This window comes from Rhinoderma darwinii, chromosome 4 (genome assembly GCF_050947455.1).
Source record: "Rhinoderma darwinii isolate aRhiDar2 chromosome 4, aRhiDar2.hap1, whole genome shotgun sequence".
In the NCBI taxonomy this organism is placed as follows: domain Eukaryota; kingdom Metazoa; phylum Chordata; class Amphibia; order Anura; family Rhinodermatidae; genus Rhinoderma; species Rhinoderma darwinii.
In genome coordinates this window covers 184719313-184744447 of record NC_134690.1, presented here as the reverse complement: position 1 = coordinate 184744447, position 25135 = coordinate 184719313, and the positions used below count along the sequence as shown (strand labels likewise).

At 40.0% G+C, this 25135-nt stretch overlaps 1 protein-coding gene across 1 annotated transcript in view; it reads left to right on the top strand.

The window, feature by feature from the left end:
- COL21A1 (collagen type XXI alpha 1 chain) overlaps window positions 1–25135 on the top strand; it is a 384255-nt gene that overhangs the window by 193416 nt on the left and 165704 nt on the right. The window contains exon 10 of the mRNA XM_075864141.1: window positions 7199–7261. Coding sequence (XP_075720256.1) covers window positions 7199–7261 — 63 coding nt within the window. The remainder of the gene's footprint in view (window positions 1–7198; window positions 7262–25135) is intronic.

Below are 25135 nucleotides of genomic sequence, written 5' to 3'. Positions count from 1 at the left end.
TTTAGCAGCAATTTCTCACATTTTCAATAAAATTTCAAAAGGCTATTTTTACAGGGGCCAGTTCAGTTGTGAAGTGGTTTTGAGGGCCTTATATATTAGAAACCCCCAAAAAGTCACCCAATTTTAAAAACTTCACCCCTCAAAGTATTCAAAACAGCATTTAGAAAATGTCTTAACCCTTTACACATTTCACAGGAATTAAAGCAAAGTAGAGGTGAAATTTACAAATTTCATATTTTTTTGCAGAAATAAATTTCTAATACAATTTTTTTTATAACACAGAAGGTTTTACCAGAGAAATGCAACTCAATATTTTTTGCCCAGTTTCTGCTGTTTTAGGAAATATCCCACATGTGGCCGTAGCGTGCTACTGGAATGAAGCACCGGCCTCAGAAGCAAAGGAGCACCTAGTGGATTTTGGGGCCTTATTTTTGTTAGAATATATTTTAGGCACCATGTCAGGTTTAAAGGGCTCTTGCGGTGCCAAAACAGTGAAAATCCCCCAAAAGTGACCCCATCTGGGAAACTAGACACCTCAAGGAAATTATCTAGGGGTGTAGTGAGCATTTTGACCGCACAGGTTTTTTACAGAAATTATTGGAAGTAGGCCGTGAAAATTAAAATCAACATTTCTTCAAAGAAAATGTAGGTTTAGCGATTTTTTTTCTCATTTCCACAAGGACTAAAGGAGAAAAAGCATCGCAAAATTTGTAAAGAAATTTCTCCCGAGTAAAACACTACCCCACATGTGGTAATAAATGGATATTTGGACACACGGCAGGGCTTAGAAGGGAAAGAGCGCCGTTTGGCTTTTGGAGCTCAAATTTAGCAGGAATGGTTTGAGAGGCCATGTCACATTTACAAAGCCCCTGAGGGGACAAAACAGTGGAAACCCCCCACAAGTGACCCTATTTCGGAAACTACACCCATTGAGGAAATTATCTAGGGGTATAGTGAGCGTTTTGAACCCACAGGTTTTTTGCATAAATTATTGGAAGTAGGCTGTGAAAATGATAATCTAAATTTTTTCAAAGAAAATGTAGGTTTAGCTAATTTATTCTCATTTCCACAAGGACTAAAGGAGAAAAAGCACCGTAAAATTTGTAAAGCAATTTCTCCCGAGTAAAACAATACCCCACATGTGGTAATAAACGGCTGTTTGGACACACGGCAGGGCTTAGAAGGGAAAGAGCGCCATTTGGCTTTTGGAGTCCACATTTAGCAGGAATGGTTTGCGGAGGCCATGTCACATTTACGAAGCCCCTGAGGGGATAAAACAGTGGAAACCCCCCACAAGTGACCCCATTTTGGAGACTACACCCATTGAGGAAATTATCTAGGGGTATAGTGAGCGATTTGACCCCACAGTTTTTTTGCAGAAATTATTGGAAATATTCCCTGAAAATAATAATCTACATTTTTTCAAAAAAAATCTAGGTTTAGCTAATTTTTTCTCATTTCCAGAAGGACTAAAGGAGAAAAAGCATCGCAAAATTTGTAAAGCAATTTCTCCCGAGTAAAACACTACCCCACATGTGGTAATAAATGGATATTTGGACACACGGCAGGGCTTAGAAGGGAAAGAGCGCCGTTTGGCTTTTGGAGCTCAAATTTAGCAGGAATGGTTTGAGAGGCCATGTCACATTTACAAAGCCCCTGAGGGGACAAAACAGTGGAAACCCCCCACAAGTGACCCTATTTCGGAAACTACACCCATTGAGGAAATTATCTAGGAGTATAGTGAGCGTTTTGAACCCACAGGTTTTTTGCATAAATTATTGGAAGTAGGCTGTGAAAATGATAATCTAAATTTTTTCAAAGAAAATGTAGGTTTAGCTAATTTATTCTCATTTCCACAAGGACTGAAGGAGAAAAAGCACCGTAAAATTTGTAAAGCAATTTCTCCCGAGTAAAACAATACCCCACATGTGGTAATAAACGGCTGTTTGGACACACGGCAGGGCTTAGAAGGGAAAGAGCGCCATTTGGCTTTTGGAGTCCACATTTAGCAGGAATGGTTTGCGGAGGCCATGTCACATTTACGAAGCCCCTGAGGGGATAAAACAGTGGAAACCCCCCACAAGTGACCCCATTTTGGAGACTACACCCTCTGAGGAAATTATCTAGGGGTATAGTGAGCGATTTGACCCCACAGTTTTTTTGCAGAAATTATTGGAAGTATTCCCTGAAAATAATAATCTACATTTTTTCAAAAAAAATCTAGGTTTAGCTAATTTTTTCTCATTTCCAGAAGGACTGAAGGAGAAAAAGCACCACAAAATTTGTAAAGCAATTTCTCCCAAGTAAAACAATACCCCACATGTGGTAATAAACGGCTGTTTGGACACACGGCAGGGCTTAGAAGGGAAAGAGCACTATTTGGCTTTTTGAGATCACATTTAGCAGGAATGGTTTGCGGAGGCCAGGTCACATTTGCAAAGCCCCTGAGGGGACAAAACAATGAAAACGCCCAAAAAGGGACTCCATTTAGGAAACTACACCTCTTGAGGAATTCATCTAGGGGTGTAGTAAGAATTTTGACCCCACAGACGTTTCATAGAATTTATTAGAATTAGGCAGTGAAAATAAAAACAGTCCTTTTTCTTCAATAAGACGTAGCTTTAGCGCAAATTTTTTCATTTTCTCAACAAATAAAGGAAAAAAAGAACCCAAAATTTGTAAAGCAATTTCTCCCGAGAACGGCAATACCCCATATGTGGTCATAAACTGCTGTTTGGGCAAACGGCAGGGCTCAGAAGGAAAGGACCGCCATTTGGAGTGTAGATGTTGCTGGATTGGTTTCTGGGCGCCTGTGGACCCAAAACAGTGGAAACCCCCCAGAAGTGACCCCATTTTGGAAACGACACCCCTCAATGCATTTACCAAGGGGTGTAGTAAGCATTTTAACCCTGCAGGTGTTTTGTAGAAATTAGTGTTCACTCGATGTTGCAGAGTGAAAATGGGATTTTCTTCCATAGATATGCCAATATGTGGTGCCCGGCTTGTGCCACCATAACAAGACAGCCCTCTAATTATTATGCGGTGTTTCCCAGTTTTAGAAACACCCTACATGTGGCCCTAATCTTTTGCCTGGACATATGACAGGGCTCAGGAGTGAAGAGTACCATGCGGAGTGGAGGCCTAATTTGGCGATTTACAAAGTATTGGTTCACAACTGCAGAGGCTCAGATGTGAAATAATAAAAAGAAACCCCTGAGAAGTGACCCCATTATGGAAACTGCACCCCTCAAGGCATTTATTAAGAGGTGTAGTGAGGATTTTTACCCCACAGGTCTTTTCCATAAATGAATGCACTGCGGATGGTGCAAATTAAAAATTTATATTTTTCCCTAGATATGCCATTCAGTGGCAAATATGTCATGCCAAGCTTATGACACTGGAGACACACACCCCAAAAATTGTTAAAAGGGTTCTCCCGGGTATGACGATGCCATATATGTTGAAGGAAACTGCTGTTTGGGCATGCTGTAGGGTTCAGAGCCGAGGGAGCACCATTTGGCTTTTGGAGAGCGGATTTTGCTTGGTACTAAATTTGTTTGAGTATTGCTGGTGTTTTATAATGTGGGGGTACATGTAAGCGGGGCGGAGTATATAAGGGGCATAGTCAGGTGGTATGAAAAAAATAAAATAATCCATAGATGTGTGTTACGCTGTGAAGCAATCCTTTCCGCACAGGCCAGTGTCGCACTGATAAATGGTGTAATTTCTTATCCCCCTTTTGGTCCACACTCCGCACCTTTGTAGTTTGAGGAATTTTGCTGGGAAGTGTTGTCTTGGTATAATACGGGCACCGTCGCTTCCAGCGGATATGTTTGGGCCCTCCCTTTCCTGGTTCCCTAATTTTAGGTCCTTGATAAATCGCCTCTTCAAACTGAAGAAATGTTCCCCTCGGGCACAACTGCATATTTTTTTATTTCCTGACTTATTGGAGCCATAACTAATTTTATTTTTCATAGACGTAGCGGTATGAGGGCTGGTTTGTTGCGGGATGAGCTGTAGTTATTATTGGTACCATTTTGGGGTACATGTGACTTTTTGATCACCTTTTATCCTATTTTTTGGGATGCCAGGTAAACAAAAAAACGCAATTCTGGCACAGCTTTTTTCGGTTTTTTTATACAGCGTTCACCATGCGTTATAAATTACATGTTAACTTTATTCTGCGGGTCAGTACGATTCTGGCGATACCTAATTTATAGCATTTTTTTATGTTTTACAACTTTTTTCACAATAAAATTACTTTTGTAAAAAGAATGTATTTTTTTTCTGTCGCCAAGTTGTGAGAACCATAACGTTTTAATTTTTTTGTCGACGGAGGTGTATGAGGGCTTGTTTTTTGCGGGACGAGCTATAGTTTTTATAGGTACCATTTTTGGATACGTGCGACTTTTTGATCACTTTTTATTCTAATATTTGTAGGGCAAAGTGACTAAAAAACAGAAACTCTGGTAACGTTTTTTACGGTTTTTTTTACGCTGTTCACCGCGTGCAATAAATAATACAATATTTTGATACCTCAGGTCGTTACGGTCGTGGCGATACCAAATACATATGGTTTATTATTATTTTTCAATAATAAAGGACTTGATAAGAGTAAAAGGGGGATTGTGTTTTATTTCATTACTTGAAACTTTTATTGTTTTCAAACTTTTATTTTTTGCACTTTTTTTTACACTTTTTTATACTTTTTTTACACTTTTCTTCAAGTCCCACTAGGGGACTTGAAGGTCCAACGGTCAGATTTTTTTTTTTCTAATACATTGCACTTCCTATGTAGTGCAATGTATTAGATCTGTCAGTCATTCACTGACAGCAAGCCGATTAGGCTTCGCCTCTCGCCTCCTAAATCGGCTTCCGTAATGGCAGAGCAGGAGACCATTGTGTCTCCTGTTGCCATAACAGCAGTCGCCAGTCCCGATTGCCTGTCAGGGCTGGCGATCTGCTAGTAACCGCTATGATGCAGCAATCGCTTTCGATTGCTGCATCTAAGGGGTTAATGGCAGGGATCGGAGCTAGCTCCGGTTCCTGCCGTTACAGGTGGATGTCAGCTGTACAGTAAAGCTGACATCCACCGCTGATGACGCCGGATCAGCTCCTGACCCGGCGCCATCTTGCCGGCAGCTACGGAAGCCGATCAGGCTCCGCCGCCGGGCGGATCTTGACCGGCTTCGGTGCTAGGCAGACCGGGAGGCCAGTATTAGGCCTCCCGTTGCCATTGCAGCCACCGGAACCCCGGCAATTTCATTGCTGGGGCTCCGATGAGCTGCAAACACCTTAAGTGCAGCGATCGCGTTTGAGCGCTGCACTTAAGGGGTTAATGGCTGGGATCGAAGCTAATTTCGGTCCCCGCCGTTACAGTCGGATGTCAGCTGTAAGATCCAGCTGAGATCCAGTGATGATGGCACCGACTCAGTTTCTGAGCCGGTGCCAAACATTTGACGTACATGTACGGGATTTTGCGGGAAGTCAATGCTTTCCATGACGTACATGTACGGCAAATGTCGGGAAGGGGTTAAAAACTCAGTGAGAAGAGCAACCTCTAATGAAAAGCGGTGGTGCTGCTCCTCTTTGCATCAGCAAGGTTTGTAAGTTCAAACCCTGTCACGTAGTCTTAGTTATTTGTGTGGTTGACCCAAAGAATAGTTTAGTAACCCAGTGAGAAGATCACTCAAATCAATGGTTGCCTGTGCCTGCCTATGTAACATGCTGACACTGAACGGCTCCAATATCTTGCTAAAATCTATCTCTCTATCAATTTTTTTTAAAACTAACTATACTATCTATATTCTTCTCCTCACTATGAAACACAGTCACTGACATTCACCTCTACGAGACACGCCAATTAGAATGTTTTCATTTTTTCCTCCCCGCCTTCCAAAAGCCATAACTTCTTTGTTTTTTTGTTGACATAGCCGTATGAGGGCTTGTTATTTGCAGGACAAGTTGTAGTTTGTTATGGCACTATTTATTGTACTGCATAATGTACTGGGAAGCTGAAAAAAAATATTTGTATGGTGAAATGGGAAAGAAACAGCAATTACACCATTTTTTGGGGGGTTTTGTTTTTAAGGCGTTCATCAGGCGGTAAAAACTACATGTGCACCTTATTCTACAGGTTGATACAGTTATGGCAATATCAAATTTATATGTTATGTTTTATGTTTTACCACTTTTTAAAAAAAACAAGTATTTGCGATAAAAAAAAGAAATGTTTTGTGTCGCCATGTTCTGAGAGCCATAACTTTTTTATTTTTCCGTCAATATAGTAATGTGAGAGCTTAATTTTTGCAAAGCGAGCTGTAGTTTTCACCGATACCATTTTGATGTATATGTGACTTTTTGATAACTTTTTATTTCATTTTTTTGGAAAGCTAAGGTGACCAAAAAACAGCAATTTGCATGTTTTATAATTTTTTTTTAAAATTTATTGCAGTATATTGGGATACGGACAGTCCCCTTTAAAGCCCTGCCAGAGGTAGTACGTGGCATGTCGCCAAGGGGTTAATCCACTATCCATCTGTATTCCGTGTTTTACTGTCTATCACGCTCTGCCTGACGTCCTGTCTCTCCTATTTGTATCCCCACAAAGCAGCAGCATTTTCTGAATGGGCTGTTTATATTGGTTATGTCACACAAACACAGGGAGCACATATAAACTCCATGCAGATGTTGTCCTTGGTTGGATTTGAATCCAGGACCCCAGCACTGCAAGGCTAACTACTAAGCCACCATGATTATATACTGAATAGAGTGTTAGAAGGATGATACTTTGCCGAGTGATAACAGCTCATTACTGCGCTGGCTTTATTAAAATGTACTGGGGCTTCAAGCCACCGTCTTTATATCGTATGAGGGTTTACTTAGGTATAAACGCATGATATTAAAAGGGTTGTCCAAGAATAGAATAACATGGCTACTTTATTCCAAATACAGCGTCACACTAGTCTACAGGTTGTGTGTGGCATTACAACTCAGCCCAATTCCCTTCAGTGAAGCTGAGCTGCAATATCAGATACAACCCATAGACAGGTCTAGCACTGTTTTAAGAAGAAAGAAGCCATGTTTTTCTAATTCTTTACAACCTCTTTAATTGCAATCGGTAATTCTTTTATGTTTTATAATTTTGAGTTTACTATGTACTGTAACATAAAGCAATAATATATCTTTCTTTTCATAGGGAGATTCTGGACAGCCTGGTCATCATGGTTCCCCTGGACAACCTGGTCCAGATGGTAAGCCTGTGAGTACTAAAAAATTGTTATACATATGCACAGTACATGTTCAATATTTTCTCATGTTTCTCATGTACCGAACAATCAAGTACATGCATATATTGTATAGATAGAACATACCATTGCATCAGTCTCAGTGGTATTGTTAAAATCAATACCTGGTTAAAATGATAGGCATTCTATTTCTTACAGTGTCATTTTTCTATTATTATGATGGTGTTTTTGGCATATTATCAGAATTTTGCTTAACTATAGTATTTCTTAGTAAATTTATTTAATTATTTAGAATGTTATTCTTTAAAATAATGCTTAGAATAAATAACCTGTATTACTGTAAAACCTGAACTCTTGAAGAAATATCCCTTCTTTACATTGCATTTATGGTTTTTCTCCTTTCTATGATGCACTATGTTCATCTTGATTGGCTATATCAGGGGTGGGGAACCTTTTTTCTGCCAGTCCAGTCATCTGACCTGAGTCAGTTGACCTCACGTCAGGTGACTCAGGTCAGGTGTCTGGACTGGTCCACTCCAGGTCCGGCACGCACCGGCCTCAATGACGTGTGGTCAGTGACTCAGGTCAGGTGACCAGACTGGTCCACTCTCGGGTCGGCATGCTCCGACTTCAGCCATACAAGGCTCCGAAATGTGAGTGAGTAGGACGGACGTAGCCAAGCAGCGAAAGACGCGGCAGCAGCACTGTCTGAGATTGGGCCTGGCCAAATGATCTTGCGGGCCTTATACGGCCGGACGTCCCCCACCCCTGTTTTAGATGTTGGCAAAAAGATGGTTTTGAAATAAAAAAAAGAATTTCCCACATAAAGTTTAGCTAGTATTATTTCTTTATGAGTGTGTTAAGCTGCAGTTACAGTTAATCCACTCTGGATATAAAAAGACCAGCATAGGAAAGTATTAGTTCTTTTTTTATAACTGGAAATAAAATGTCAATTTAAGTCTATGTGTTTTGCCAACTACAAGAAGGAAAACCCCTTTTGCACTTTAGGAGCGACTATTGCATAATTGGTTGTTGAGATACTGAATGTTTTGGCAATAATTGAAAGTATTTCTGGACTAGAGATCAAGTTCAGTTTATTAACATGCTTTAATTGTGCAACTAATATTGGTAATCAAGTACATGATTCTCTAGTTTTATTTCTTGATATTATTTGGAATGTTTGTTTGCACATTCCTCAAAATTCAAATTGCAACACCAAGAAGCAAACGTTTTGGAATTGTGGAAATCACAGGATCGATAGACATGTTAATGATTATTTTTTTTTAAATAAATAACTAATTCAATTTACAGAAATACAGCCCTAGTCCTGCAGGAAACCTCCACCTTTCCTCAATGTTGACAGCAAGCAATCCTTAGTAGCATACTCCCTATTGAAAAAATAATTAATTGCTGAGCACTTGCTGCCATTGTTCAGCACCCCAGTCCTTGTATTTATATACATACAGTGGAAGAGTCCCTTGGTTTTATTATTTAGATGATGCATATCAAAGAAAAACCTCTATTGTGAGTCTGTAAATCTTTTCAAAGAACCCTTGTTCAGGAATGGTTAGTATGAGTAGCGAACATGTTGTTGCCACCCTCAGCCCTTGTGTACATCCAGCATAAAATGTACTGTAAAGCCAGTCCTGTCCAGAGAAAATGATATGAAAAAGCTAAAAAGTGCATTTTACTAGCATTCGTATGTCATGTAACAGCTGAGAAAGTGATGGTGTTCCAAAACCACAAAAAAGCAGTCTACAAATGAAACCACAAATTAAAATTTATTTCAGCACAAATAACAGCCCAAATGCATTCATAACACTTTGCTACTGAGATGACTGTTCATATTCTCACAATGATAATTGTTTATTACACAGGCTAAGCCTTTTTTACAAATGAAAAATGAAACGGCATAGTTCTAAGACTATCCCTGTCCATATGACCTACTAGGACATATGGATGTCATAGAGGGGCGTTCTCGCTGGGACTCCTGCCTATGTGTCAGAACAGAGAAACGCTCTAGCAGGACCGGCTTCCGCTCGTGCGGACTCAGGGCATCCATGCATTACATGTACAGCTATTCATCTGTATGGCCGCTATGTCATACTAGATGTATGCCTAGACGCAACTTCCCCCAATAATAACAGCTTTATTTTGAAAATAATTTGTATACATGAGACAACATCAATGAAAAATTAGTAATGTATGTATGTATATATTGTAAACAGTCGGTAGGAAGACTGGTAGAGGGTAGGTATGTGCCACTGAGATTTCTTATCTCAGTGATGTAAATCTCTGGGAAGTTCGTTGCTCAGCAAGGTTAGTTAGTGAGCAGGAGTTTTTAGGCTGGATTTCAGGGTCCGGGATTTAGGAATGGCTGTAGAGATTCTGGGTGGGATGGCCATTCCCATACCTCCACTCCAGGTTTTGATTTCTAGAGGTTCTGAGTCTCAGCTGGCCCTGATTAAAAGGGAAGCTGACAGTGTGAAGAGAGAGAGAGTGAGGAGGAAGGAGGTTGTTATTCCTCCAGAGAGACTGCTATGACCGAAGCACCTAACAAAGGGGATTTGCACACTCAGGTGGTGGCTGCTACAAGGTGAGAACTTTAAAGATTGTTTTTCAACAAAGTTATATTGTTTTGTTGGTTGCTTTACCCAGTGGACGCAAACTCTGTACAAAAAGGATCTGTTGGTTTGGGGAAAATAAAAAGTACCCGCTGTGTCTGTTTTACCCTGTTTCCGTGTGCGTGACTGCCCAATACAGCAACCAAAGGGGGACGCCAGCTCACATAATATATATATATATATATATATACACACACACACACACACACACACACACACAGTCGAGTCACATTATTATGACCACCAGCTAATATCCAGAGTAACCGCTGCAAGGACAGCAGCTAGACGGGCTGGGAGTGACTCAATAAGGTATGTGCCACTGAGATTTCTTATCTCAGTGATGTAAATCTCTGGGAAGTTCGTTGCTCAGCAAGGTTAGTTAGTGAGCAGGAGTTTTTAGGCTGGATTTCAGGGTCCGGGATTTAGGAATGGCTGTAGAGATTCTGGGTGGGATGGCCATTCCCATACCTCCACTCCAGGTTTTGATTTCTAGAGGTTCTGAGTCTCAGCTGGCCCTGATTAAAAGGGAAGCTGACAGTGTGAAGAGAGAGAGAGTGAGGAGGAAGGAGGTTGTTATTCCTCCAGGGAGACTGCTATGACCGAAGCACCTAACAAAGGGGATTTGCACACTCAGGTGGTGGCTGCTACAAGGTGAGAACTTTAAAGATTGTTTTTCAACAAAGTTATATTGTTTTGTTGGTTGCTTTACCCAGTGGACGCAAACTCTGTACAAAAAGGATCTGTTGGTTTGGGGAAAATAAAAAGTACCCGCTGTGTCTGTTTTACCCTGTTTCCGTGTGCGTGACTGCCCAATACAGCAACCAAAGGGGGACGCCAGCTCACATAATATATATATATATATATATATATATATATATACACACACACACACACAGTCGAGTCACATTATTATGACCACCAGCTAATATCCAGAGTAACCGCTGCAAGGACAGCAGCTAGACGGGCTGGGAGTGACTCAATAAGGTGCTGGTAGGTTGCCTCAGGCATCTGGAGCCATGCTGACTGCAGTGCATCCCACATATGATGGAGGGTGTGTGGGGGAAGATCCATAGAGCGAACAAGCCGATCGAGGTGGTCCCGTAGATGCTCATTTGGGTTCATGTCTGGCGAATTAGGGGGCCAGGTAAGTACTTGGAAGTTTTGGTAGGGCTCTTCCAACCACTGTCGGATATTTCTAAATGTGTGGCACGTCACATGTCACATTGTCTTGCTGGAAGATTCCATCTGCCCGAGGGAAAACAAACAGCATGTATGGGTGGACATGATCTACAACGATGGATTCATACCCAAATTGGTTCAGAGTGCCTTCCACATGGACGAGTGGGCCCAGAGAATGCCATGAAAAAAAATCCCCAGACCATAACGCTGCCACCACCAGCTCGTGTTCTTCCAGCAATGGTTGCAGGGTGTTTGTTCTCTGTTTCTCGCCTGACACGCCAACGTCCATCCATACGATGAAGCAGAAAACGTGACTCATCGGAGAATGCAACCCTTTGCCAATCATCGGTCATCCAAATCTGATACTGCCGTGAAAATTGAGGCCTTTTTTTCCAATGCACCTTTGTTAGCATAGGAGCAGTGACCATCCCTCAGGTTCGGAGTCCCATACGCAGTAGGATTCACTGAACGGTTGTTTTAGACACACATTTGGTAGCCCCCTGGTTGATTTTCATGGGGAGCTGCTCCACTGTAGCATGTTGTTCGGCCCTCGCACACCTTCGTAGCCGACTTTCACCTCTCACGTTGCAGTTTCCATATCAGTTATTCCCAATGGTGTCATTTGTCAACTCAGGATACACCTTCACCACCGCAGCACCACAGCGGCACGCAAACTGTTCACAAACTGCGCTGTTTGAGAAATACTGCCGCCCTTGGCCCGAAGACCAATCAACGCTGGGTTTCCTCCTTTGTGATGCTTTGTCAGGCCTTTACTGCAGCTGTCTTCAGTTGTTGCTTGTTTGTGGGTCTTTCTGCATTAAGGTTTCTCTTAACCCTTTAATGACCAGCCTATTTTAAACCTAAATGACCAAGCTATTTTTTAAGTTTTTCCATCGTCACATTCCAAGAGCTATAACTTTTTTATTTTTGTGTCGACATAGCTGTATAAGGTGTTGTTTTTTGCGGGACAAGTTGCATTTTTTAATAGCATCATTTTGGGTACATATAATTTATTGATGAACTTTTATTACCTTTTTTTGGGGGGGGGAATAGAAAAAAAACTGAAATGTTGCCACTCTTTTTTGCATCCTAAATCTATGCCGTTTACCGTGTGGTATAAATAACACAATAACTTTATTCAGCGGGTTGTTATGATTCCAATTATACCAACTTTGTATAGATTTGGTATGTTTTACTACTTTTACACAGTAAAAACACTTTTTTTTTTTTAAATTATTTGTTTTCGTGTCTCCATATTTGAAGAGCCATAACTTTTTTATTGCTCCGCTGATGCAGCTGTATGACAGCTTTTTTTTTTTGGGATGACTTGTAGACTTTATTGGTACCATTTTGGAGTAGATGCAACTTTTTGATCACTTTTTATCACATTTTTTTTTAAGGCAGGATTCACAGAAAACAGCAAATTTTCTATTCTTTTTCATTTTATTTTTACGGCTTTCATTGTGTGCGATAAGTAATGTAATAGCTTTATAGTTGGGGTTGTTACGGATGCAGCGATACCAAATATGTTGTTACTTTATTTTGTTTTTTTAATAGTAAAGCATTTTGTAAAGGGAAAAAGTGGGTTTTTCATTTTTTTTTCACATTTTTTTCAATTCACTTTATGAAACTTTTTTTTACTTTCTTACTAGTCCCACTAGGGGACTTTAATATGCGATCATCCGATTACTTTTAAAATACAATGCAATACTTTTGTATTGCAGTGTATTACTGCCTCTCCGTTTAAAACGGACAGGCATCTGCTAGGCCTTGCCTCTGGCATTCACTACTGCCTTTATTAGGCCCCCCTGGCTGCCATAGAAGACAGTCACTCAGCAATCTTATCGCCGGGTGTCTGTGGAAGAGAGAGGGAGCTCCCTCTCTCCAAAACAACTCAGATGCGGCACTCGCTATTGAGCGCAGGATCTGAGGGGTTAAACGGGTGAGATCGATACTTATATTGATCTCACCCATTCGAGCAGGGATGCCCTCAGCTACCTCTCGGAGCTCACAGCAGGGAGATTTAATGGCTCCCTGCTCTGTTTATTTATTCAGATGCAGCGATGTAGTGTGCTTTGGATCATGGCCGGTTCCTAGCCGTCTCCATACTTTTATCCTCCCTTCATTCTGGTACAGGTTGATCTTAGTTTCATCTGTCAAAAGAATGCTGTTCCAGAACTGGGCTGGCTTCTTTAGATGTTGTTTAACAAAGTCTAATCTGGCCTTTCTATTTTTGGGGCTGGTTAATGTACCTTGTGGTGAACCCTCTGTATTTGCTCTCATGAAGTCTTCTCTTTATGGTAGGGTAAAAGGAAAAAGACAAAGCGCACATAGTGCATGAAACAGTAAATGCTTGGTAATAGGAGATACAGGTTATGCTAACCTTGAGTCGTTTTGCTGGGAGCATAACATCCAAAAGCGTGTGGTTCAGTAGTCCTTGGTAATTTGTAGGCTTGGATTTGGGTGCAGCCAGAGATCCGATTCGAAGACTGGAACAGTCTCGATATTTAATTGGGAAGGAAGCATAGGAAAAAGCAGCTGTTTCCTCGGGCGCAGCCGGTGTTGAATTGGTTCATTCTACTCGGTCAACAAGACAAGGTGAGTAACAACGGGTTTTTATTACGTACAAGATACAAGCAATATAAATGTTTTTGAGACCGGACAGGTCTCTTCCTCAGGTGTTGTACAAATAGTTAAAAGTGATAGACTCCCTGTTAAATAGCCGGGAGAGTCGACTTAAGGTAACGACTACCGGGTCATAGTAACAGGTCATATTATCGTTTAAACAGATTTTATATATATATATATATATATATATATATATATGACAATTTAAAACCAGGATATACAGTATAATATCGTATGTTGAAATAAATCTTATAGTATACTGATATGTTTCTACAATATTAAATAGTTTAAAAACATAAAACACAGTCCAATTAAAAATACAAGATAGATCTAGAGATATATGCAGATATATGTTTATGTGATTGTATATCATGCAAATGTTATAATAATAATAAGAATAGATAAAATATGAAGAGAACTGACTGTGGATTACCGTTTTTATTGTAAAGCGTCATTGGTTACCATAGTAATATGTCGCTATGTTTCCAATGGAATTTTTTTGGGGCAGGTTTTATTAAGAATAATTCTCTAATCAGGAGAATTAATCACATATATTATATTTTGTTGTAATAGAGACAGTGTAGTCTTGATAAACAAGATGGTAATTAATGTCTGGGTTTTGATTGCAGTATTCTCTCAAAAATGTACACTGAAGATCTTCACAGATCAGATAACTGTCTCCATGATTTCATTTAGGCCTTCAGGAATTAAAGTTTTTAGTTTATATATCCAAAAGTTTTCACGTTTGCAGAGAGATTCAAAACTATTGGTTCTAGATTCGGCTATTTGCTCTATTGGTGTAATATTAAAACAATTAAAATCATTGTTGTGTACAATCGTGCAGTGTCTAGAAGCACTGTGTAACAAAAAACTATTTTTACAATTTGATCGGTGTTTATTTACACAACAATGTAGGTGTTTTGTTGTTCTACCTACATATTGTAGACCACATTAACAATTAATTAAATACTGTGATTGACAGTTCAAAATTGTCTCAATTTTATATTCAATTCCAGTTTGATTTGATATGAAACTGTCAGACTTAGTGATCACATCACAGCAAAGACATCTCTTTTTTCCACATTTGGAACTGCCCTTTTTGATTGATTTTGCATGGATGATTTGTATTTCATTGTCTTTACTTGGGAAATTTACCCGACTCGGTGCTAAAATATTTGTAATAGTTTTTGCTCTCCTGAAGGTAATTGCCGGCTTGGATGGTAGAGTTTTGCTTAAGTAGGGATCGATTTGTAAGACATGCCAATGTTTATGCATGACGATGACGTCTCTGTTTTTTTATGGGCACAATTATATTTAGTAACAAAAATGAATGAAAACTTGTTGTAGTGTTTTGGCTCAGAAGGATTTGGTTGTTCAGTTTCATTTGTAGTTGTATTCTGAAATGTTTCTTTTTTATTGGTAGTATATAGACATTCTGATTGTTTTAGACTTTCTGCTTTTTTATAAGCATCGGAAAGTAATGTGCGTGGGTAATTTTTTTCCCTAAAACGCTTATATAAAATGCGACTCTGTTTATTGAAGTCTGTGTTTAGTGTACAGTTTTTCTTATACGTATATACTTTGGGGAAAAAAAAAAATGAAAAAATTTCACCAAGAGGCTTAAGAATGCCTTGTATGTCTAGATTTAAGGATGATTTATTATTTTCCACAGAATGGGAAACCTATATAGAAAAGTGCACAAGGGGAATGATCACTAGGCTACTCACAAAAAGGAAAATATTATGTGCTACACTCACAAACAAAATTGAAGTAATCATTGAACAACTACAACTCTTTTCTAAACATCAGGATTTCCATTACAGTAACCATAATATCAATAGTAGAATATTCAAATTAGAACAATAACTAATTGAAAAAAAGGCAAACAAACTAGCAAGGGACAGATTAGATTATTTAAATAACCAAATTAGATCTTGGAATAAACACCCCCCATTATATATTCGTTCTGAACGAAATAACATACAAAAAAAATCTAAAAAAAACACCTTTTCAATTACAAAACACCCATCACCAGGTAAATAATACATCACTACAGGACCAAAGGTTGGAAATTATCAGATCCCAGAGGTTATTCCTTAATAGTAAATATAACAAAGTGAAACAGGATATCAAATCAACCAGTAAACCTATAGAAAATAGCAAAACTGATAGAAATTCCATTAAACACTACCCGAACATTATTGCTCCCTCTGAACCCCGGTTAATATCTCCAACAGAGAACATATTTGAGCTGTCCCTTTTTACTATTCACAACTCACCAAACACATCTACCACCCTAGAAAAAGGTGTTTATCAATCAGTTACCTCCCAAACACCCAAAACATTAACAATACCCAATTCTCTTCAGAGTAATACCAACTACTCACGTGTTTCATTTTTCCCTACAGCTATTACCACAGCTACCACTATAGATAATACCAAAGCTGGGACAACCATGTCTGTTCCTTTTTTGACCTCAGCATTTTCTACCACTAATCTAGAAGAACCCCTACCCTCAACCTCAGAATCTTCTCCTTTTTTAGGAGTTACCTTAACACAAAATCCCCAAACACTAACCGTCACCCATTTCTTTCACCCCAAAAAAAAAAGAAAAACGTTTCAGAGGAACTAGGGGAGGCCAAAAGAAAAACAAACCACTACTTTACAACAAACTTCCATTTTTTATATATTCAACCATATTTTGAACAATTCAGAGATTTATGTTCTTAATAAAGGACTATCTGTCTGCCCCACTACCAGCACCAACGTATTCAATCTTTTTTTGGATCTACATAAATTTACAAGAAAACTAACATTACACAGATATTTTGAAATTATAGCTATGAAAAATAAGTCTACCAATGAAATTATTGCTTCAAATAAGGACATGGTTCCTGAATCTGTTCAAACTGTAAAGGATCTGCCAGGCACATCTTCTGTGTCAACGCCCATAGGTAATCAGTCTGCACCTGCTTCTATGTCTGTGAGACTGACTCCATCTTCCACCACTCAGGATGGCAGGCTTAGGAGTGGGAGAGCCTATCACAGCCTGGCCAGACGGAGCTAGCTCCCACCCTCTGTCTATTTATACCTGCCTTTCCTGTTCCTCCTTGCTTGTGATTTCTTCTGTTTGTTTCCTGGCCCTGCTGCAGCTTCTTGTACTACTGATCCTCTGCTTGTGATTGACCTTGGCTTTTCTGACCTCTCTTGTGCTCTGCGTTTTTGTACCTCGCTCATCTCCTGGTTTGACTCGGCTCGTTCACCTCGCTTGTTGCTCACGGTGTTCCCGTGGGCAACTTCCCATTTCCCTGGCTTCTTTGTACCCTTGTCTGTTTGTCTGTCGTGCACCTATTGAGTGTAGGGACTGTCGCCCAGTTGTACCCCGTCGCCTAGGGCGGGACGTTGCAAGTAGACAGGGACTGAGTGGCGGGTAGATTAGGGCTCACTTGTCTGTTTCCCTACCCCGACATTACACAAACAGATCCTTTTAGACACACAAACTTAAAACCTGCATCCAAATTCTATCCCATAGCAAACCAAGGGAATTTTATAAATAAATTTGATCATTTAGTTTCCAAAAATCTAGAAAGTCTCGACACCTACAAGATTCCTGGGAAAAACAATCTAACCCTGAATGGAAAATTAGCTTTAAAAAGTCTCAAAAACAATGAGAAGATCGTTATCCGATCAGCGGATAAAGGTGGAGGAACTGTAGTGCAAAACATTACAGATTATCACTCGGAAGCTATTAAAATCCTATCAGATACAAATTATTACATTAAACTCACACATAATCCAATATCTACGATTCTAGAAAAATTGAAATCAATGATCAATCAAGCATTCTTTGACAAAATTTTAAAGAAAAAAGAAAAAAACTACTTAATTCCAACAAATATAAATATGCCTTTTTTTTACCATCTCCAAAAATCCACAAGGATATAAAAAATCCCCCAGGTAGACCTATTATCTCGGGGATACAATCACCAACATGTCATCTTTCTCACTATTTGGATATAATCCTACAAAAATATGTAGTGGAACTTCCTAGCTATTTGAAAGATTCCACACAACTAATCAAGGATCTCAGTGCAATTAATGCTAAAGAAATTTTTCTATTTATCATTTTAGATGTGAGCTCGTTATATAGCAACATCGAACATGAAATTGGCCTAAAAAAAATGAAAAACGATGTTAAACAGAGACCCAGACTTACTACCGTTGCAAAACAATTTTCTATGCAATAGCATGGAGTTCATTTTAAAAAATAATGTTTTTACTATTGACCACAATATTTATCATCAAATTAGAGAGACTGCAATGGGGACCAGAGTGGCGCCCAGCTATGCCAACATTTTTATGAGCATGTTTGAAGAAACACATATCTGGCAACATACATGGGCAACCACCCATATTGTATTTTTTAAAAGACACATAGATGATTTGTTTTTTATCTGGGAAGGGGATATAACTACCGCAACATCTTTCTGTCAATCATTAAACAAAAATATGTGGAGAATTAATTTTACGTTCAACATTCAAAAAAATTAGATACATTTTTTTTAGATTTAGTCATTGCAAGGACAGAACAGAGGATCATTACACGGACACATTTTAAGAAAGTGGATAGCAATAGCTATTTAGACTTTAATAGTGGACATTACTCAAAATGGTTAAAGAATATACCATATAGTCAGTATATGCATATAAGAAAAAACTGTACATGAAACACAGACTTCAATAAACAGAGTCACATTTATATAAGCATTTTAGGGGAAAAAAATTACCCACGCACATTACTTTCCGATGCTTATAAAAAAGCAGAAAGTCTAAAACAACCAGAATGTCTATATACATCCGATTATACATCCGATTATATCCGTCTATATTATATATGTCTATATACCGTATTTTCCGGACTATAAGGCGCACATAAAATGTTGAGAATTTCTCAGAAATAGAAAGTGCGCCTTATAATCCGGTGCGCCTTATATATGAACCCGACAGTAAAGAGAGGGGTTCATACAGGATCCTTTACCTCTATCGTGGGCGGCAGGGGTCGGCGGCGGCATACCACAGCACACACCATGCTCCTCCCCCCCGTGCGCCTATGAATTTATTCTTCACTTGGGTTTTTACAGTATCCATAAATGGATTGAGCATTACGGCCACCGTAATCAGGAGCCACACTGAGTGATACTTACAGCTCTGTAGGATCCTTGCAATATATCTTTGCTTTAGCGTTAACTATACCCACTACCCCAAAAAATGCCTCCTGTTAAGAGACATGCTTATGATGCAGGTTTCAAGCTTAAAGCTATAAGTTATGCAGTAGAGCATGGAAATAGGGCAGCTGCAAGAGAATTCAACATTAATGAATCCATGGTGCGTAAGTGGAGAAAACAAGAAGATGACCTCCGCCAAGTAAAGAAGACCAAACTGAGTTTCCGAGGAAACAAAGCAAGGTGGCCACAGTTGGAGGACAAAATAGAACAGTGGGTTATGGAACAGAGAAACGCATGTAGAAGCGTCTCCACTGTCTCTATTAGACTCAAAGCCACTGCTTTAGCACGTGACATGGAGATCAAGGACTTTCGAGGAGGTCCTTCATGGTGCTTTCGTTTCATGCAAAGGCGTCATCTCTCCATTCGCACCAGAACTACTGTGTGCCAGCAATTACCAAAGGATTATGAAGAGAAGCTGGCCATTTTCCGCACCTACTGCATAACCAAGATAAATGAAAAGAATATCCAGCCAGAACACATTATTAACATGGATGAGGTTCCCCTCACTTTCGATATCCCCGTAAACCGTACTGTTGAGAAAACAGGGACCAGTACGATATCTATACGTACCACAGGAAATGAGAAGTCATCTTTCACTGTAGTTCTCGCTTGTCAGGCTAATGGCCAGAAACTACCACCCATGGTAATTTTCAAGAGGAAGACTTTGCCTAAAGAAAATTTTCCTGCTGGTGTCATCATTAAGGCTAACCCAAAGGGCTGGATGGATGAGGAGAAGATGAGTGAGTGGCTGAGGGAGGTCTACGTCAAGAGACCGGGTGGCTTTTTTCACAAATCCCCATCCCTATTGGTCTGTGACTCGATGCGCGCCCACTTGACCGATACTGTCAAAGCCCAAGTGAAGAAAACTAATTCGGAGCTTGCTGTCATCCCTGGTGGATTAACCAAAGAGCTCCAGCCGCTAGATATCAGCATCAACAGGTCATTTAAAGTTAAATTGCGAGCTGCATGGGAGCATTGGATGACAGAAGGTGACCACACATTCACCAAAACAGGGAGGCAACGCCGTGCGAGTTATGCCACTATGTGCCAGTGGATCGTGGATGCCTGGAAGAATGTATCAGTCTCCAGTGTCATCCGAGCTTTCAGGAAGGCTGGAATCACCACTGAAGAGCCTAGCAGCAGCAACGAAACCGACTCGGATAATGAAGAGGAGGACCCCATGCTTGATGCCGAAATCGCCCAACTGTTCAACTCCGACACTGAAGATGACGGATTTGATGGATTTCTGGTGGAGGAATGAACTGAAAAAGTACGGTAAGGGTATGTGCACACACACTAATTACGTCCGTAATTGACGGACGTATTTCGGCCGCAAGTCCCGGACCGAACACAGTGCAAGGAGCCGGGCTCCTAGCATCATACTTATGTACGACGCTAGGAGTCCCTGCCTTGCTGCAGGACAACTGTCCCGTAGTATAATCATGTTTACAGTACGGGACAGTTGTCCTGCAGCGAGGCAGGGACTCCTAGCGTCGTACATAAGTATGATGCTAGGAGCCCGGCTCCTTGCACTGTTCGGTCCGGGACTTGCGGCCGAAATACGTCCGTCAATTACGGACGTAATTAGTGTGTGTGCACATACCCTTAACGTTTTGATTTGCAATTACAGCTGAACCAGTTGCAAGTTATTGTTAAAAAGTGTAATAAATTTTGACTTGCAGTCTGAGCAATGGTTTATTTAACGGTAATGTGCTGCGCCTTATAATCCAGTGCGCCTTATATATGAAACATGATTGCTTACAAGGCGCTCATAGAAAGTGCGCCTTATAATCCGGTGCGCCTTATAGTCCGGAAAATACGGTACATCCTATATACATCCGATTATATCCAGGAGGCACACAGACAACTCTCAGACAGAAAATACTACACCCTGCTTAATGAAGACCCCACCAAACAATACACAGTAGAACTTGTCCGTATCATCAATAATTTCAACGCTGTATCAGACAGTTTAATGGACCTTATACCGGACAATCCCAGAATGGGAACATTCTACATGTTACCTAAAATACATAAAGAAGGCAATACAGGGAGACCAATCATTTCAGGTGTTGGGACTTTAACTGAGAATATTTCTGGCTGGGTGGAAAATCTTCTAAAGCCCTTGGTGAGGTGCACACCCAGTTATGTCCAGGACACCACAGACGTTCTCTGCAAACTCTCAGCTCTAGGTCCACTACCAGAGGGAACAATATTGGCAACTATGGATGTGGAATCTTTATATTCTAACATCCCCCATGAGGATGGCATAGCCGCATGCCAACACTTTCTTCAAAAGAACAATCTAGCGACAGAGCCAGCCCTACAACTCACCAGGTTCGTACTCCATCACAATTATTTTTTATTTGACAAAGACATATATCTGCAATGTATGGGAAGCGCTATGGGTAGTAAAATGTCACCACAATATGCTAACCTGTTCATGGCCAAACTAGAGGAAGAGTTTTTATCAACCTGCGCAACTAAACCTCTAGCATATTTCCGGTACATTGATGACCTGCTGATAATCTGGACAGGCTCTGAACATGAACTGCTTTCTTTCCATAAAAACTTCAACAAGTTCCATCCTACCATCAAACTCACTCTCAACTACTCTACATCTCAAATACATTTTCTGGACATGACCATATACATGAGAGACAATACCATACAAACAACAATCTACCATAAACCTACAGGCCGTCCAGCATATCTGAGATGGAACAGCTTCCATCCGAGACACATAAAGAAATCCATCATCTACAGCCAGGCTCTGCGATACATACGGATCTGTTCAGACTGTGAAGACACAAAACAACACCTGCTATCACTGAGGAATACATTCTTACAACAGGGATACCATCCAAGGATTATAGATGATCAGATCTACAGAGCAACAAGAATTCCAAGGAGCAATCTTCTGGAGTACAAAAAGAAGGAAGACAACAGCAGGGTTCCCCTAGTGGTCATATACAACCCCCAAATGAACATCTTGAGGAAAATTGCTGCTGATCTCCAACCTATATTTAACAAAGACAATAAACTGAAGGAAATATTCCCAGATTTACCACTCCTTGCCTACAAACAGCCACCAAACCTAAGGAATCTCCTGGTCAGAAGTGCCCTCTCACCACCATCAGAGACTGGCACTTTTCCTTGCAACAGTAGAAAATGCAAGACCTGTAACAACATCTTGTCATCAAACACCATCCAGATACAGAAAAATTTGGGAATTCAAGATGATGATAAAATTCCAGTCATTGACACAAGGCCTCAATCTAACACCAGGATTTATGAGCCACTACATGGACACACGTCACGTCCCCCATCAGACTGACTCCAGATGCCTTAACTCCTAAGTCATCACCCCTATAACCTCAGTTTTATTGCCCCGGCTTATCTTAATGATGTATCACCTCATGTACTAATTGTCTTTGTGTAACATCTAAATGTTGTGCTTTTTTCTAAGTCATTCATTTGTAAACTGCCTGAAGAAGGGGCCTCTATGCTCTGAAAGCTTGCATATAGAACTTTTATGGTTAGCCAATAAAGGTATCATACTTACTATACTTTTGTCTTTTTTGACACAAAAGTATTTAACATTTCATAGAATACAACTACAAATGAAACTGAACAACCAAATCCTTCTGAGCCAAAACACTACAACAAGTTTTCATAAAATTTTGTTACTAAATATAATTGTGAAATTCAAAAGATCAGTGTAAATAGTAAACGTTTATTGATAAATATATAGTCCTGCCTAGAAAAACGTTAAAAGTAATTTTATTGATGTATTATTAAAAATAGGGCAAAAATGCCAAAAATACTGAGTATAGGAAATAGTATGGAAAACATTTAAATCAATACGACACAAGACAGGGGTAATGATAATACTCCTCATCCATTTGCCATAGCAATACAAAATCACCAAGCCTCCTTAACCCCTTAGTGACCAACAGTACGCCTTTTTACGTTCCTCACTAATGGGCTTTAGGCTAAGGCGACGCCTTTTAACGTGATCGCTTTAGCCTAAAGTAGCGCCGAAATGAAAGATCAGAGCTCCGTTCTCTCAGCTACCGGAGGTAGCTGAGAGTTCGGAGCAACGACCAGAGACCATAACAAGTGGTCTCTGGTCACGTGATCGCCGTGAATCGCTATTTCACGGCGTTCACGCTAAAGCGGCAGATCATCGCCATTTCTCTCTCCTCTCATGGAATAACTCCTTAGAGAGGAGAGAGAACGGGTAATTAGTGCGCCCCCCCCTCCCACGTCCGATCCCCCCCGTCCGATTCCCCTTCATGTCCGATTTCCCCCCCCCCACAAAATGGCGCCCGCATGCGCTTTGCATATCTTACCTGTGTCGGCAGTTAAAACCTATCACAGAGATCACTGACAGTTATTTTCATAACACAGCCAGGACATGGGCTGTGTTTCTCTCTCCTCCCATTGTAGTTGTTCTGAGAGGAGAGAGAAATCGGTCTGCGTCCTGTGCTGTGAAGAAAGAAAGAGTGATAAAAAATCATCGTTCTAATATATACATATATATATATAATATATAAAATCTAGATTAGCGTCAGCGCTAGATTAGCGTCAGCGCTAGTTTAGCGTTAGTTCTAGTTTAGCGTTAGTGCTAGTTTAGCGTTACTTTAGGTTTAGTGCTAGTTTAGCGTTACTTTAGGGTTAGGGCTAGTTTAGCGTTCGTGTTTAGGGCCGTTAGAATTTATTTTACGTCTGTTATATAAAAATAAAAAATATATAAAAAAAAATAATAATAATTTGTGTCGTTTTTAGGCTTTTAGGTTTACTTTAGGGTTAGGACTTATGGGGCATATATATATATATATATATATATATATATATATACACACACATATCTATAAATATGTCTCAGCGTATGTACAGCGCAGAGCAAGCCTACTCCTTGCTATGTTCCGACACTTCTGAAAGCGAAACAGACACCGCTTCAGAATTTGTTCGTGACAGTGACGATTCTAATTCCACCGCTGAACCCCATAGTCCTATGGTGGTGGATACGTCAGTCGCTGTAGAGGTGTCAAGTGCAGGGCCGAGTGTTGCAGTCCCTCCCGTGATGTGGGATCCTGCACTATCATTTTCCCCCCAAGTACCCCAATTTGAAGCGACCCCAGGAATTAGTGTCGACGTCCAAAATTTTACCCCCTATAATTTTTTACATTTATTTATATGTGATACGGTCCTAGACTTGATAGTCCAGCAGACTAATCTGTATGCTAGGCAGTTTGTTCTACAAAAGCCTGCGTCTATGTACTCCAGAATGTGGAGCCCCACAAGTGTCCCAGAAATAAAAAAAATTTTAGGCATTACCCTCAATATGGGTTTGGTTAAAAAACCCTCTGTCCGGTCCTATTGGACTTGTAGTGCTGTCCACGCTAGCCCTATATTTGCAGCAGTGATGTCCAGAAACCGCTATGAGGCCCTAATGCGATTCATGCATTTTACTGACAATTCCCAAGTCCCCCCAAGAAGAGACCCAGCCTATGATCGGCTTAATAAATTAAGGCCATTAATCACCCTTCTAAATGATTTATTTTTAACCCCTTAAGGACGCAGCCTAGTTTGGGCCTTAAGGCTCAGAGCCCATTTTTCAAATCTGACATATTTCACTTTATGTGGTAATAACGTCGGAATGCTTAAACCTATCCAAGCGATTCTGAGATTGTTTTCTCGTGACACTTTGGGCTTCATGTTCGTGGTAAAATTTGGTCGATATATTCAGTCTTTATTTGTGAAAAATTGCAAAATTTAGAGAAAATTTACAAAAAATAGCATTTTTCAGAATTTAAATGCATCTGCTTGAAAAATAGACGGTTATACCACCCAAAATAGTTACTAGTTCACATTTCCCATATGTCTACTTTAGATTGGCATCGTTTTTTGAACATTATTTTATTTTTCTTGGACGTTACAAGGTTTAGAACATAAACAGCAATTTCTCATATTCTTAAGAAAATTTCAAAAGCCTTTTTTTGAAGGTGCCAGTTCAGTTCTGAAGTGGATTTGAGGGGCCTATGTATTAGAAACCCCCATAAAACACCCCATTTTAAAAACTAGACCCCTCAAAGTATTCAAAACAGCATATAGAAAGTTTTTTAACCCTTCAGGCATTTCACAGGAATTAAAGCAAAGTGGAAAT